General features: G+C 45.7%; 1 protein-coding gene across 10 annotated transcripts in view; it reads right to left on the bottom strand.

The window, feature by feature from the left end:
* LOC115119221 (spectrin alpha chain, non-erythrocytic 1) overlaps positions 1-16,856 on the bottom strand; it is a 55,800-nt gene that overhangs the window by 15,580 nt on the left and 23,364 nt on the right. For 4 of the 10 annotated variants that reach the window (XM_029648017.2, XM_029647987.1, XM_065017271.1 and 1 more), the window contains exons 16-32: positions 14,762-14,979; positions 14,515-14,607; positions 14,113-14,247; positions 13,740-13,888; positions 13,229-13,285; positions 12,222-12,420; positions 11,896-12,000; positions 7,111-7,143; positions 6,963-6,998; positions 5,791-5,838; positions 4,771-4,862; positions 4,510-4,654; positions 4,120-4,401; positions 3,792-3,989; positions 3,213-3,463; positions 2,939-3,101; positions 2,362-2,376 (exon numbers count right to left, since the gene is read on the bottom strand). In XM_029648017.2, coding sequence (XP_029503877.1) covers positions 2,362-2,376; positions 2,939-3,101; positions 3,213-3,463; positions 3,792-3,989; positions 4,120-4,401; positions 4,510-4,654; positions 4,771-4,862; positions 5,791-5,838; positions 6,963-6,998; positions 7,111-7,143; positions 11,896-12,000; positions 12,222-12,420; positions 13,229-13,285; positions 13,740-13,888; positions 14,113-14,247; positions 14,515-14,607; positions 14,762-14,979 — 2,219 coding nt within the window. The remainder of the gene's footprint in view (positions 1-2,361; positions 2,377-2,938; positions 3,102-3,212; positions 3,464-3,791; positions 3,990-4,119; positions 4,402-4,509; positions 4,655-4,770; positions 4,863-5,790; positions 5,839-6,962; positions 6,999-7,110; positions 7,144-11,895; positions 12,001-12,221; positions 12,421-13,228; positions 13,286-13,739; positions 13,889-14,112; positions 14,248-14,514; positions 14,608-14,761; positions 14,980-16,856) is intronic. The other 6 variants (XM_065017268.1, XM_065017272.1, XM_065017270.1 and 3 more) reach the window with 4 other exon arrangements.

Raw genomic sequence — 16,856 nt, 5'->3', positions numbered from 1 at the left:
ACAATGTTTTTACACACCGAGAGAGAGCAAACAATAAAAACCTTATGTGAGGTGTCTAAGCTAGGGCGATCACGAAATTGTCAGCCGGTGATTGTCAAGCAAATAACTGGTCGGTCTCACGGTAATTGACCGTTAATTAACAAACACATTTAGCATCTCCTGGCTTCCACACATAGCCTACAAGCCATTTTTTTTAAAGTAAAAAAAAATCCATTGTAATATAGCCTATACCTTCACAATAAATCCATTATTTATTTTAGACAGATCTAAAGAAGCATGATATGAAGAAAATGTGGTCTGTCAGAATAGAAGAATAGCATACTCTGAGTTGTCCTTATGTTAGAACCTGATGTGTCTATGCCAAATGGCTGCGGGCTATACTAGTTCATTTAGCAGACAAGACTCATAATTGCATGGCATTATTTTATATTATTTTATAGTATGAAGAATACAATTGAACAAAGCTGAATAAAATATAAATATTTTCTCCAAACGATTTGAGGGGGTGCGCATATGCGGCTATTGTGTGTTGAGGTTAACAAAGAAATAGGTATTCCTATATGCTTAATTTAGAGTTATTAATGTAACTTTAGTTGTTCTACAAACGTTGGGCTATATGTTTTGATTTTTAATACATTGTAAGGCTGCATGATGCGACTCTAATGATGATTTGAAAAAAGTTGCTTCAAAAGTCATGAGCCCTGCAATGCGCACCTCGTAGTATGAATGTTCCATTTGTGGAAAACACCATTATCAAAAGTGACCACAAATGCAATTATGCATGCAATGCTTTTATTATAATGGTGCATTTTAATGGTGAAAATGATCTTCCCCAAACTTGAAACCCCCCTGCTGCTTATGTATGCCAGTTAGGCTCTATACCGCTTGTAAAGCGGATTAATGTGCTTAATTTTAAGAAATTATTTGGCCACTTTAGTTGTGATACAAACCTTATTAAAACATATAGGCCTATGGGCTAGGCTACATGAGGTGTGCGACTATGATTAGAAAAAGTTGCAAAAAAAGGCATTGTTTCTTACGCTGGGCATCAATCACCAGTGATAATATATCATTAACAAGTGATTGTCTGATTGGTGACAATATTAGCCTTTTCTTGATTTAATCATGTCTTTTGATATGGTAAATAATATATGAGACATTGGACCATTATCAAGCACCTGTATGGGCAGTGGAAAAAAGACATGTCATCTATGTAGTTAAATAGCAAATGGAGGACACTTTTCCCTGTGGTTTATTTTCATGCCAGACAGGTAGGCTATACTCCGGTTGTAAATATAAGCATTGTGCTTAATATTAGGAAAGTTGAGAAATAAATATGGAAGCCCTAGCCTATAGAAAGCTGATGGGATCCTCCTTTTTTTAGTAGAGACCATCACCATTTTCTCATGCAATTGCATAGCCTATAGAAATGTTACACAACATGAGCTCAAAGTCTGATTATATTTTCGATAACATTTGCATTGATGTCAGAGTGATTAGAGGGACAATAGAGCGCTGAGTACCAGGCAGTTAGCAAGTTTGGTAGGCTACTAATGACCAGCAGCAGAATCAGAGCTTGGAGAAGCCTAATTACTGTGACTAAATGGTCATGTGGAATTTGACCGCCGGTGTGGCGGTAATACGGTCACCGCAACAGTCCTAGTCTGAGCTATCCTTGATGTTTGATAGATCTTTGACAATACTTATTTTACGGCTAATGTATGGTTTTTGTTCACAACCATGGCTGCTGCTAGCATACATGTCTCTACATTAGCTACAATAAGGCAAGGCACAACAATTCTAAGCTGGAGGTATCCTCTCTCTCCCTCTCAGGTCAATGTATTTGATACACTACAGATTTGTTGAATTCAATTTTACATTGCAGTTCTGATAGATGGAAGCCGTTTTTTTATTTTATACACTAAATGTTTTATAAAATTATATGTCAAGTTTCTGTTAAATTAAGATCAGAACATGTTTAGACATTTCTCAAGATTTATAGGAATATTTAAACAAAAGTAACAATATGTGGAGCGTGTTTGAAGATGACCATACCTCAAACAAGCAAAAAAAGAAAACCACAATATGGAAGCCACGACCAGCAACTACACAAAGTGACATTTGCTAAAATGATAACAGAACTACAGTCATGTACAAACATGTGCGTTGATGGCAGAAGATGGGGGGGGGATGAACACATGAATGAAACCCATACAAAAAAGAAGCAGGCACTCGAGTGCGGAGGAACACAGAAAATAGACAGACGGGATGGCGTTCTACATCAAACAAGGCAACAGACGTGGACATATAACAGGAAACCTACTTTGGATGTTAGCTTAGCTGACACACTATTCAACTTACCAGCAGCTTCGACAGCTATAAACAAGACAATAAAACAGAGGAGAGATTCAGTCCCATATAGACACAACACATGGGGTTGGTTCAGTAGTCACAGGAGTAGAAGTAGTAGTCATTGTTAACAAGGAGCGACAAGACATTAAATTGCAGCATTAAAACCACTGGCAAGTTAGATGTCATTCAACGTATATTAACAAACCCTCACAAAACTAACCATCTATTGAAACAAAAATACAATGAATTAAGTAATTATTTGATCGTGATCTATTGAACAGCTCAAAGTGTTTCATCCGACAAGAAAGTCTTGACATGCTAGGTAAAAATGAACCCTAACCACTGCCAGAGGGTCAGATATGTGTTATCCTACTAATGGGTATGGGGCAGTAGGGTAAACTGACCCTAAATATGTGGATAGGGGCAGCCCATTGAGATGGTTAGAGGGCGTACTTCCCATGGTAAAAGTCTTCCATGGAGCTGCCCATGCTTATCATTGCCTTTTGTGGCAAGTGTGCCCTCTATGGGGCAGCGTGCTCAAACCTCTAAGGGTGGAGCCCTGAGATGCTGCTAGCCAATCCTGTACCTGGATGTTGGTGGGGTCCTTATAGGACTCGTCTGTAGCTGTCTGCAGCTTCTCGCTGATCCAGGCCTCTATCTCGTCCACGTCGCGGCTGAACTGCTGCAGCGTCTGGGACTCGCCCAGCTTGGAGCGCTTCTCAATCATCTGAGCCTTCAGACGGCGCCACCTACAGGCCGGGAGGACAAACACTTAAGACTGGTGCAACAACTATCAGGCAGACTGGGCATCTTTGTGTGTAACTAAGTCATACACACGGTCATCAAAAAGAGAGACTGACCTGTCCAGGACTTCATTGCGACGGTTGAATATCTCTGGTTTGGCATAATGATCAGCGCCAACCAGCTGGTCTGCAAAGGACTGCAGAGCAGCGATTTTCTCCTCCTGCACGTTGATGGCCTTGTCAAAGTCCTCGTGTTTCTTGATGAGAGCCTCCACGCTGTCCAGGGAGTCACCCTTGTCGTCGCTGGCCAGGAAGGCCTCGCGAGCCGCCATCCAGTTCTCAGCCTGTTCACAGTCACGGTTGAACAGCTGAGGGAGGAGAGCAGAGAGAGAGGGGAAAAGAGAGAGGTTATTCACTGGCAGTGGATGTTGTATAGAGGCTAGTAATTGTCTGTGGGTTGGTAGACACACAATAGATTAGGCCTTGTTCAAAAGGTGTCAGATCTGGTGCAACGGAACATACACTTATGGGGACACAGAAACATGTCCTTGAGTCCAAATAGCCAAAAGTCACTGAGACAAGACGTTTGGTTTTGGAAGGATTCGTCTGGTACTCTTAAATGTGCCAGAAGCAAAGATCAGCAAGAGGAGGTTTCTAAGAGTGGGTTTCTAAGTGTGTGTGTGCCTGCGTTTATACCTGGAGCTCCAGGCACTGGTCGAGCATCATTCGTCTCTGCACCCAGGCCTTCTCCAGGTCTGCCCTCTCGTGGTCCAAGGCCTCCAGCTTCTGCTGGATCTCAGGACTGGCATAGTGGCCGCGTGCCAACAGCTGCTGGCCAAACTGCTCAAAGGCCTGGAAGGTGCCCGCACGGGCGTCAATCTCAGTACGGTGCTCCTAGAGAGAAGAAGGGGAGGGTAAGAAGGTGTATTTGATGGACGAGAACTTTGTGTATGTTGATATGTGTCCATAAGGAGACAGTGGATGGACGGTACCAGTGCAGTGTGTGTGTGTGTAGAGGCAGTACCTGGTGTCTCTCTAGCAGGGCCTCAGCCCCGGTCACGTCCTTGGCCAGCTCTTCTGAGGACACCAGGCCTCGGATGCCGTTGATCCAGGACATGAGGTCCCTGAAGTCGGAGAGGAAGCGCTGCAGGTCGTGGGAGTTGCCTAGCTTATCCTTTCGCTGGTCGGCGCGCCCTACCAGGCTGCTCCAGGCCGTATTGAGCTCTGTGCACTTCTCCTGGATGTCGTCCACCGCCTCCGGGTGGGACTGGATCAGACGCTCCGCTGTCTCCCCCAGGGAGTTCACCTGGAACCGGAAGGAAAAGGGTCAGTATCGTCTCTAAACAGCAGAGCAACGAAAGTGTGCGACTGTGTGTGTGTGTGTGTTTGAGAGACCGACTGTGTTCACTCTCACCTTATCTCCCAGGGCAGCGAGGTCTCTCTCAAAGCCCTCGTGTTTGCGCTGAAGGGCCTGAACGCTGGCCAGGTCGTGGCCATAGTTGTCTGTGTTCAGCGCTTGGTTCTTCTCCTCGATCCACTCCTTGGTCTCATCCGCATCCCTGAGGACAACAAAAAGCAGCCATTTCAATTTTGATTCAACACCAGCCATTTTGTTTCATGTGCGTTGTAATATTCAAATCCACCCACTGTTTCTTGCTCAACTGTGTGTGTGTACCTGTGGAACCTCTGCACTTCGTGGGCACTGCCCAGCATGTTGCTCCTCTCCTCAGCCAGCTGCTGCAGGGATCTCCAGCGGTTGTTCAGCTCCTACAAACACACCCCCAGAAATGTATCACCCAATCACAGAGCTAGATGGAACATTGCCAGGATTCAATCACTCCCTTGGGGCCTCTACCCAGGTTTCTGGAACCCAGTGCTCCAATTTAGCTGATTCAAATTGAGAGTTTTAACGTATTGATAAGTTACTTATTTTCAGGATTCTATGGTTGTATATCCTCCAGGTTAGGATAAATTCCATTTGAACTCAAATGAAAAATATATATATTTCATTTATTAATTGAATATGAACTCGTTTGCATTGACAGTTACAATGGAGCCCAATCCTGGTAATCTAGACTTAAACTGATATCAGTGGTGAATATCAATCGTGAATCACTGAAAGTGCTCAAAGATTCAGTTTGTGCTCTGTGTGTTTGACAGAGAGACTGACGTAAAAGGAGGGTGTTGAACACAGATGAGGAGTTGGTGATGAGGAAGAAGGTAAGTCAGACAGGGAGAGGGATGCATGGTGATGAGAACACACAAAATGGAGAAACAAATGACAACAAAATGCTAGGGTTACAAAGATGGTGTTGAGGCATATTTCAATGCCTTTTTGTAACAGCCATCCTTCCTTCTGAAAACAAATAACAATGGTTAAAGAAGAGGGGGGTGAGACAAATGAAAACGGTAACGAGGGACAAGGCCATTCAATGACATCGGTCACATGATTAGAACAAAAAACGATGTAAGGAGTGTGGACACGGAGACCAGACCAGGACGATGTACAAGACAATGGAACTACAGGACGACAACGAACGCACGGCAAGACCACAATGAAACTGTTGATGGAAGGGCTTAGTCTCCCGAATAATCACGATGCAGGTATGAGACGAGCCAGGAGGACATAATGCAAGGGAGGAGAAGGGGGTGCGATCAGGGGCGGGACAGATGGAGTGGTCTTTAAAAATCTTACCTTGATAGTATTAAAGTTAGCCGTCGTTTGAACAGCCAAGCGTACATTCTACAATCAAAGATGAAAAAACCAGATCAGGAGAGCGGAGAGGAAAAGGGGAGAGGAGGGAAGGAGGATTTGGAAAATAACAGAAAACACCACACCAGTCACCATGTTAGCGCAGCAGGGAGGTAAAAGCTGCCCATGTCTTTACACGGTTGCCCAAGAGACAACCAGCACCATCACCATGGCAATAGAAGACCAGCAGAACCTGAAGTGGACACTGAACCCCAACGTGGACTGCTACACATACAGTGCACTAGGTAATATGGACATTTATGTGCAGGGTGTGTCCATAGAGAGACATATAATACGGTGTTCTAATTCTATTTATATGGGTGAGTCAACATGTGTCTGCTTTGGTCTTTTCAGGCTGCTTTACATTTAAAAATGACCTGATTTTGAGGAATAATGTTTACCCTAATGAGTAAACAGCTAGTAAGTAAACAGAGTAGCTACAAAAGTGGAGTACAGCTACTCTACTGTCTTTTATAAACTGGGTGGTTCAAGCCCTGAATGCTGATTGGCTGACAGCTGTGGTATATCAAGACTGTAAACCACGTGTATGACAAAACATGTAATTAGAGCAGTAAAAATACATTGGTAACCAGTTTATAATATATGGCCAATATACAACAGCTAAGGGCTGTATCCAGGCAAGGGCCGTGTTGCGTCTTATGTAAGAACAGCCATACCTAAAAACAGCCATATACCACACCCCCTCCTCAGGCCTTATTGTTTAAGTAAACTTGTAGATAGAATGGCGAGTACCACTGCCAGGTCTTCCATTCGTTTGTCTCTTGTTTGTGTTAACAAATACATCTTACATTAACTGATGTAAGCTCCTATGAACAAGGCTGAGTTAGTGGACATGATTTAGGTTCATTCTAACTTCATTTAGGTTAGGTTCATTCTGACTCCCACTGTGTCAAAACCCACAATACAGTTCAATCATGCTCAGGTTCATATGACAAGTCCAGATTGACAGGCTGCTGCATGCTGTCCAATCTTAGCAGTTGATGTCTGTTATGGACTAAAACAACATTAAAATAAGGTCGGGACACAAAATGTTTTGTTTGGAAGCACATGAAATCATGTTGATTGGTCTTTTTGTCAGAAGACGAGCGTCTTACCTTCCATGGAGAGGCATTCTTGTTATCAGCCTCATCCTGTTGGAACAAAGAGCGGAATTTGTGTTGACGTTGATGGCACATCTATACATTTGGATTGCATTAACTTTCTTTACCAGTATAATGTATTGCAACTGTGAAATTGTCTTACCTGGCCAGGAGCAGATCCCAGCATCACTTGTTCCTAGAGAGGAGAGAAAGAGAGAGAAGATGAGAGAAATGTTGCCATAACTTCAGCTTACACATTTGAGTTTAACCTTTTTGGGATAGGAGGCAGCATTTTCACTTTTGGATGAATAGTGTGCCCAGAGTGAACTGCTCAGTCCCAGATGCTAATATATTCATATTATTATTAGTATTGGATAGAAAACACTCTGAAGTTTCTAAAACTGTTTGAATGATGTCTGTGAGTATAACATAATTCATATGGCAGGTGAAAACCTGAGAAAAATCCAACCAGGAAGTGGGACATTGAGGTTTGTAGTTTTTCAAAGCTTGGCCTACCGAATACACGTTGAGATATGGATGAGGTTGCACTTCCTAGGGCTTCCACTAGATGGAAGAACATTCGAGACGTGTAGTCCACTTGTCATTCCAATCTCCTCTGCATTAGCGTAGCCTCTTCTCTAGCCTGTCAACTATGTGTCTGTCTATCCCTGTTCTCTCCTCTCTGCACAGACCATACAAACGCTCCACACCGCATGGCCGCAGCCACCCTAATCTGGTGGTCCCAGCGCGCACGACCCACGTGGAGTTCCAGGTCTCCGGTAGCCTCTGGAACTGCCGATCTGCGGCCAACAAGGCAGAGTTCATCTCAGCCTATGTCTCCCTCCAGTCCCTCGACTTCTTGGCTCTGACGGAAACATGGATCACCACAGACAACACCGCTACTCCTACTGCTCTCTCTTCGTCCGCCCACGTGCTCTCGCACACCCCGAGAGCTTCTGGTCAGCGGGGTGGTGGCACCGGGATCCTCATCTCTCCCAAGTGGTCATTCTCTCTTTCTCCCCTTACCCATCTGTCTATCGCCTCCTTTGAATTCCATGCTGTCACAGTTACCAGCCCTTTCAAGCTTAACATCCTTATCATTTATCGCCCTCCAGGTTCCCTCGGAGAGTTCATCAATGAGCTTGATGCCTTGATAAGCTCCTTTCCTGAGGACGGCTCACCTCTCACAGTTCTGGGCGACTTTAACCTCCCCACGTCTACCTTTGACTCATTCCTCTCTGCCTCCTTCTTTCCACTCCTCTCCTCTTTTGACCTCACCCTCTCACCTTCCCCCTACTCACAAGGCAGGCAATACGCTCGACCTCATCTTTACTAGATGCTGTTCCTCCACTAACCTCATTGCAACTCCCCTCCAAGTCTCCGACCACTACCTTGTATCCTTTTCCCTCTCGCTCTCATCCAACACTGCCCACACTGCCCCTACTCGGATGGTATCGCGCCGTCCCAACCTTCGCTCTCTCTCCCCCGCTACTCTCTCCTCTTCCATCCTATCATCTCTTCCCTCTGCTCAAACCTTCTCCAACCTATCTCCTGATTCTGCCTCCTCAACCCTCCTCTCCTCCCTTTCTGCATCCTTTGACTCTCTATGTCCCCTATCCTCCAGGCCGGCTCGGTCCTCCCCTCCCGCTCCGTGGCTCGACGACTCATTGCGAGCTCACAGAACAGGGCTCCGGGCAGCCGAGCGGAAATGGAGGAAAACTCGCCTCCCTGCAGACCTGGCATCCTTTCACTCCCTCCTCTCTACATTTTCCTCCTCTGTCTCTGCTGCTAAAGCCACTTTCTACCACTCTAAATTCCAAGCATCTGCCTCTAACCCTAGGAAGCTCTTTGCCACCTTCTCCTCCCTCTTGAATCCTCCTCCCCTCCCCCCTCCTCCCTCTCTGCAGATGACTTCGTCAACCATTTTGAAAAGAAGGTCGACGACATCCGATCCTCGTTTGCTAAGTCAAACGACACCGCTGGTTCTGCTCACACTGCCCTACCCTGTGCTCTGACCTCTTTCTCCCCTCTCTCCCCAGATGACATCTCGCGTCTTGTGACGGCCGGCCGCCCAACAACCTGCCCGCTTGACCCTATCCCCTCCTCTCTTCTCCAGACCATCTCCGGTGACCTTCTCCCTTACCTCACCTCGCTCATCAACTCATCCCTGACCGCTGGCTACGTCCCTCCCGTCTTCAAGAGAGCGAGAGTTGCACCCCTTCTGAAAAAACCTACACTCGATCCCTCCGATGTCAACAACTACAGACCAGTATCCCTTCTTTCTTTTCTCTCCAAAACTCTTGAACGTGCCGTCCTTGGCCAGCTCTCCCGCTATCTCTCTCAGAATGACCTTCTTGATCCAAATCAGTCAGGTTTCAAGACTAGTCATTCAACTGAGACTGCTCTTCTCTGTATCACGGAGGCGCTCCGCACTGCTAAAGCTAACTCTCTCTCCTCTGCTCTCATCCTTCTAGACCTATCAGCTGCCTTCGATACTGTGAACCATCAGATCCTCCTCTCCACCCTCTCCGAGTTGGGCATCTCCGGCGCGGCCCACGCTTGGATTGCGTCCTACCTGACAGGTCGCTCCTACCAGGTGGCGTGGCGAGAATCCGTCTCCTCACCACGTGCTCTCACCACTGGTGTCCCCAGGGCTCTGTTCTAGGCCCTCTCCTATTCTCGCTATACACCAAGTCACTTGGCTCTGTCATAACCTCACATGGTCTCTCCTATCATTGCTATGCAGACGACACACAATTAATCTTCTCCTTTCCCCCTTCTGACGACCAGGTGGCGAATCGCATCTCTGCATGTCTGGCAGACATATCAGTGTGGATGACGGATCATCACCTCAAGCTGAACCTCGGCAAGACGGAGCTGCTCTTCCTCCCGGGGAAGGACTGCCCGTTCCATGATCTCGCCATCACGGTTGACAACTCCATTGTGTCCTCGTCCCAGAGCGCTAAGAACCTTGGCGTGATCCTGGACAACACCCTGTCGTTCTCAAATAACATCAAGGCGGTGGCCCGTTCCTGTAGGTTCATGCTCTACAACATCCGCAGAGTACGACCCTGCCTCACACAGGAAGCGGCGCAGGTCCTAATCCAGGCACTTGTCATCTCCCGTCTGGATTACTGCAACTCGCTGTTGGCTGGGCTCCCTGCCTGTGCCATTAAACCCCTACAACTCATCCAGAACGCCGCAGCCCGTCTGGTGTTCAACCTTCCCAAGTTCTCTCACGTCACCCCGCTCCTCCGCTCTCTCCACTGGCTTCCAGTTGAAGCTCGCATCCGCTACAAGACCATGGTGCTTGCCTACGGAGCTGTGAGGGGAACGGCACCTCACTACCTCCAGGCTCTGATCAGGCCCTACACCCAAACAAGGGCACTGCGTTCATCCACCTCTGGCCTGCTCGCCTCCCTACCACTGAGGAAGTACAGTTCCCGCTCAGCCCAGTCAAAACTGTTCGCTGCTCTGGCCCCCCAATGGTGGAACAAACTCCCTCACGACGCCAGGACAGCGGAGTCAATCACCACCTTCCGGAGACACCTGAAACCCCACCTCTTTAAGGAATACCTAGGATAGGATAAAGTAATCCTTCTCCCCTCCCCCCCCCCTTAAAAGACCTAGATGCACTATTGTAAAGTGGCTGTTCCACTGGATGTCATAAGGTGAAAGCACCAATTTGTAAGTCGCTCTGGATAAGAGCGTCTGCTAAATGACTTAAATGTAAATGTTAAATGTAGATGTCAACAGTCTTTAGAAACACTGGTTTGAGGATTCTACTATAAAGGAGGGGCTCATGAGACTTCAGTGGTCTGGCAGAGAGCCTCGGTCTCATGACGCGCGCTCCCGACAGAGTTACCTCTCGTTCTAGTGCTTTTCTGAAGACAAAGGAATTCTCCGGTTGGAACACTATTGATGTTTTATGTTAAAAACATCCTAGATTGATTCCATACATCGTTTGACAGGTTTCTAAAGGACTGTAATGGAACTTTTAGAGTTTTTGCCTGGATGAAGTGCCTGCGCCTCATGAAGATGGATTACTGGGCTGAACACGCTAATAACGAGTGGCTATTTGGACATAAATGACGGATTTTATGGAACAAATCAGTCATTTATTGTCAACCTGTGATTCCTGGGAGTGCCTTCTGATGAAGATCATCAAAGGTAAGTGAATATTTATGGTGTTGTTTCTAACTTTGTTGATTCCAAAATGTCGGATATTCCTCTGGTTCTTTTGGGTTCTGAGCGCTGTTCTTAGATTATGCTTTTTCCGTAAAGTTTTTTAAAAATCTGACACAGCGATTGCATTAAGGAGAAGTCTATCTTTAATTCTGTGAATAACACTTGTATCTTTTATCAATGTTTATTATGAGTATTTCTGCAAAATCACCATATGTTTTGGAATTAAAAACATTACTGCAAGTAATGCGCCAATGTAAACAGATTTTTGGATATAAATATGCACATTATCGAACAAAACATACATGTATTGTGTAACATGATGTCCTATGAGTGTCATCTGATGAAGAACATCAAAAGTTAGTGATTCATTTTATCTATATTTCTGCTTTTTGTGACTCCTGTGTTTGGCTGTGTTTTTTCGACTTGGCTATGACCGAACATAATCATATGTGGTGCTTTTTTAAATTGGACCCGATGGGTAGATTAATATGATGTTTATCTTTCATTTGCTGTATTGGACTTGTTAATGTGTGAAAGTTACATATTTCAAAAAAATTGTTTTGAATTTCGCGCGCTGCCTTGTCAGCGGAATGTTGTCGAGGGGTTCCGCGCTAGAAATGTTAATACATTTGATTTGTTTCAAATAATGTACCAAATTACTTTTTACAAATCCTCATAACATTCACTCCATATGCTTTTATCATTTACCTAATATGAAAAGTATTTAATATCTCTGCAGTGGTTGGCTACACCATCCTACCTGAGCTTGGACCATGGTTGCCTCCTCGGCCATCAGGCCCTCAGACTCCAGCTCAGACGCCACCTTGTTGATGTCCCTCAGACGAGACTCATTGGCCTTCAGGTCCTGGTAGTCAAACAGACAGAAGACAAGACAGTCAACACAAAACTCATACCAGTATTCACCAATGTACTGGGTGAGATGGGACAGCATAGATTAGAAGAACTGAGTAAGTATAATGCACACATTGCTCCTGTGCTTGAACATGATTTTTAAATACTTCTTAGTCCAGTAAGTAATCTAGTATCCTTCTCCTACTACTGGTGGCCATGTTGTGTGCGGCATACCTTCTGGAAGTCGTCAAACTTCTTCTGCAGCACCTCCACCTGCTCCAGGTCGGAGCCCACCTCCTCATTGGTGAGTGCTCCCTCCTTCTCGTTAATCCACTGCTGTAGTTCGTTGGCCTCGCGGAACAGCATGAACTTCTTACAGCTCTTCTCCAGCATGTCCTTGCGCTTCTCGCCTAGCTCCTGGAGAGTTCCGTACCTAAAAATACAGGATAAAGGCTTTCAGAATTCCCTGTGTGAAGGGGACACTGGGTAGTGGAAATAACGCTGAAGTGTCAATACATTATGATCTACAGGGAGAACTGAGCGCACTAGGGTTGTTGCCAAAATTATATTTCAATTTGGATTAATAATTTAGCAAATCTTTAAATACCGGTAGACCTCCAGGGTCAGCCCTAAAGTGCACACCTCTCCACTGTGATAGCTGATGTGTGGTGAGCTTTCTGGCGCAGCACAAAATGGCTGCCATGGCATCCCTCAGGTGGTTGCTACACATTAGTGGTGGATGAGGTGATTTCCCCCTTACTATGCTCACAATTTCATAAGATGCCATAATCTGCCAGGTTTGTAACATGGCTGTCTATGATGCGTGAAAAACACATTCTCATGGAAAAACAGAATGCAAGTGAGCTCATGACACCCACAGGCAAGCTGGGAGAAAAAAGGAGTGAGAAAGACAGATGAAGCTTCTATCCATCTGTTGAATAGAAGATGAGTGATGGATATAAGAGAGTGATGGATATAAGAGAGAGAGAGAGGGAGTGATGGATATAAGAGAGAGAGCGAGAGAGAGAGAGAGAGCGAGAGAGAGAGAGCGAGAGAGAGAGAGCGAGAGAGAGAGAGAGAGCACACTGGAATCACAGTCACAAGGACCACGACATCGACATGGGTATTGATTGACATGGGTATTGATTTAGGGAGTGGCAGGAATGGCAAATGGCTTTGCCCGTGGCGATGCGTGGTGGCTTCGCAAACACGACACCTACGGGGACACTGGTCCTACTCACAGTTCCTCCACCTGCTTCATGCGTACAGACACACTGCACGCCTCCTTGGCCAACGGCCTGCTCAGTCCAGAAATGACATGCGCAGGCAGGCAGGCGTTAGTGGTTAGAGGGAAACAGAGATAGATGGAGAAAAAGGCAAAAGGCCGTTAGTGATAGAGAGAGAGAGAAAAAAAAGCGTGACTCTGGGCTGTTTCACTAAGGAATAGAAAGGGAAACAAAAATCATTTGAAGAGAGAGCGAGACAGAAAAGGGAGAGCGAGACAGAAAAGGGAGAACAAGACTGGGGCATCAAAGAGGTAAATGTTATTGGGTTGAGCTCACATGGACATTTCTTCAAGTCAGGAAACGTTAGAACACAGAATACACAGTTAATTAACCCATTAGGGACAACACATCCTAAGTTAAAGGGGTAAATAACTATACAGAGATGCAGGAGTGTACTGAAGAGAAGTACTGGGGATAGGGTATTTTGGGACTGGCTTAGGTGGAGGGAATAGAAGTAGTCCCTTACTGGTTCTCAATCTGATCCTGGCGCAGGCCGATGCTGCCCTGCTCATCCAGCAAGTTCTCTCTGGAAGAGGACTGGGTGGGATCCAGCTTCTTGACGTAGGCTGCCGGAACAAAACCCTGGCGGTCATTCACCTCCACCTTCCACCAGTCCTACAGCAGGGGAGAGAGGGGAGGTCAGGAGAAAGGACCACAGGAGAAGACATGCTCTTTTTATCCCCCATAAAATATTAAGATATATGTCCCATACTCTCTTGCCTATATTCTTCCAATTCTTTCCGTTTCAAGTGCCTAGTCATGGGTATGACCTAGTAGTTGTTTCCGGTACAAGGCTTTTGTTCATCTCACTAAGATGCTGTGTGTGTGTGTGTGTGTACCTTGTTAGTGCTGTTGAGCAGGGTGAGGATGTCTCCCTTCTTCATGGTGACCTCGCGGGGGCTCTTCTCCTGGTAGTCATAGAGGGCCAGCACCAGCTCTTTACCCGTCTCATCATCGGTGGGAGCCACTTGTTGCTGCAGGTGAGATTAAAAATAAGGATTATAGGTGATATCTAGAAGATGTCAACATAAAAATATCAGGTTGTATATATGATAGACTGGGAGTAGAAAATAAATTATTGATTTGTTGGACCTCTGGTTCTCAGATGTTTGCATGGATGAGAAACACAGTTTTATTATCCAAATAATGTGAACTAGCTAGTTAAGGCATTCATAAGCTGACAAATGGTTCATATCCATTTTACAATAATGCTAAAGATACAATGTGGGTTCCAGACTTACCCTACAGGTTTGGGCCTGCTCCTTCAGAGCCTGGATGCTGCTTCCATAGGCACTCAGATCAGACATCAGGGCTTCATGCTTCTTCAGCAGGGCCTGGGGAAGAACAGAGAGGGGTGAGTGTCATCTCCACTTTACATCCTCCAACCTTCTACATCCAAACCTATCCTCAAACAAAGTATTCATTAATTAATTCACCTCCGTAATTTACCCACCTAGATAGTCAAATGTCCCTCTCTGCCTCTCTTACCTCAGCAGAGTCCTCGTCCTTGCCGTAGTCGGGGCTGCCCACAATGGGCTCCTTCTCCCTCATCCAGGACTCTGCCTCGTTGGCGTCAGCAAAGTACTGCTGGGCCTGCAGCGAATCCTCCAGGTCCTGCCTGCGCTGCCCGGCCTTGCCCTTCAGGGTGTCCCAGCGACCGTTCAGCTCCTCCAGCTTCACCTTCACCTCCTCTCCGGCAAAGTGACCTAGTGGGGACCACGGGGAGAGGTGGATAGTTTATTTATTAGAGGGAAAATCATTGAAAAAATATATTTTACAATAACGACCAGGAGAGCGGGGTTGGGACAATTCCATTTCAGTAGAGTAGAGGTCAACCGATTAATCGGAATGGCCAAGTAATTAGGGCCGATTTCAAGTTCAATCGGTATTTTTGGACACCGATTTGCCGATTTAAAAAAAAAAAAACTTTTTTTTACACCTTTATTTAACTAGGCAAGTCAGTTAAGAACACATTCTTATTTTCAATGACGGCCTAGGAACGATGGGTTAACTGACTTGTTCAGGGGCAGAATGACTGATTTTTACCTTGTCAGCTCGGAGATTCGTTTTTTTGCAACCTTCCGGTTACTAGTCCAACGCTCTAACCACCTGCCTTACATTGCACTCTACGAGGACCCTGCGTGGCAGGCTGACTACCTGTTACGCGAGGGCAGCAAGAAGCCATGGTAAGTTGCTAGCTAGCATTAAACTTATCTTATAAAAAACAATCAATCTTAACATAATCACTAGTTAACTACACATGGTTGATGATATTACTAGTTTATCTAGTGTGTCCTGCGTTGCATATAATCGATGCAGTGCCTGTTAATTTCTCATTGAATCACAGCCTACTTGATGATTTAACAAGCGCATTTGCAAAAAAAGCACTGTCTTTGAACCAAGGTTCCTAACCATAAACATCATTGCCTTTCTTTAAAACCAATACACAAGTATACATTTTTAAACCTGCATATTTAGTTAATATTGCCTGCTAACATGAATTTCTTATAACTAGGGAAATTGTGTAATTTCTCTTACATCCGTGCAAGCAGTCAGGGTATATGCAGCAGTCAGGGTATATGCAGCAGTCAGGGTATATGCAGCAGTTTAGGCCGCCTGGCTCATTGCGAACTGTGTGAAGTCCATTTATTCCTAACAAAGGCCTTAATTAATTAGCCAGAATTGTACATAATTATGACATAACACTGAAGGTTGTACAAAGCAACAGCAATATTTAGACTTAGAGATGCCATCCATTAGAAAAAATACGGAACGGTTCCGTATTTCACTGAAAGAATAAACGTTTTGTTTTCGAAATGATAGTTTCCGGATTCCAAAGAAATATCCACCATGTTGGGTTTGTGCCCATAGGCGACGTTGTTGCCGGTGATGTCTGGTGAGGACCTGCCTTACAACAGGCCTACAAGCCCTCAGTCCAGCCTCTCTCAGCCTATTGCTGACAGTCTGAGCACTGATGAAGGGATTGTGTGTTCCTGGTGTAACTCGGGCAGTTGTTGTTGCCATCCTGTACCTGTCCCGCAGGTGTGATGTTCGGATGTACCGATCCTGTGCAGGTGTTGTCACACGTAGTCTGCCACTGCAAGGACGATCAGCTGTCCGCCCTGTCTCCCTGTAGTGCTGTCTTAGGCGTCTCACAGTACGGACAATGCAATTTATTGCCCTGGCCACATCTGCAGTCCTCATGCCTCCTTGCAGCATGCCTAAGGCACGTTCACGCAGATGAGCAGGAACCCTGGGCAACTTTCTTTTGGTGTTTTTCAGAGTCATAAGAAAGGCCTCTTTAGTGTCCTAAGTTTTTATAATTGTGACCTTAATTGCCTACCGTCTGTAAGAATGACAGGATGCTCTCAACTGAGCATCTGTAAAGGTTTGAGGGTCTTAAGGGTCAAGCCGAATTTCCTCAGCCCCGAGGTTGAAGAGGCTCTGTTGCGCCTTCTTCACCATACTGTCTGTGTGGGTGGACCATTTCAGATTGTTATTGATGCGTATGCCGAGGAACTTGAAGCTTTCCATCTTCGCCAGTGCGGTCCCGTCAATGTGGATAGGGGCGTGCTCCCTCTGC

This window comes from Oncorhynchus nerka, linkage group LG4 (assembly GCF_034236695.1).
Source record: "Oncorhynchus nerka isolate Pitt River linkage group LG4, Oner_Uvic_2.0, whole genome shotgun sequence".
In the NCBI taxonomy this organism is placed as follows: domain Eukaryota; kingdom Metazoa; phylum Chordata; class Actinopteri; order Salmoniformes; family Salmonidae; genus Oncorhynchus; species Oncorhynchus nerka.
Note: the sequence above shows the minus strand (reverse complement) of the source record. Positions and strands in the feature narration are given on the sequence as shown.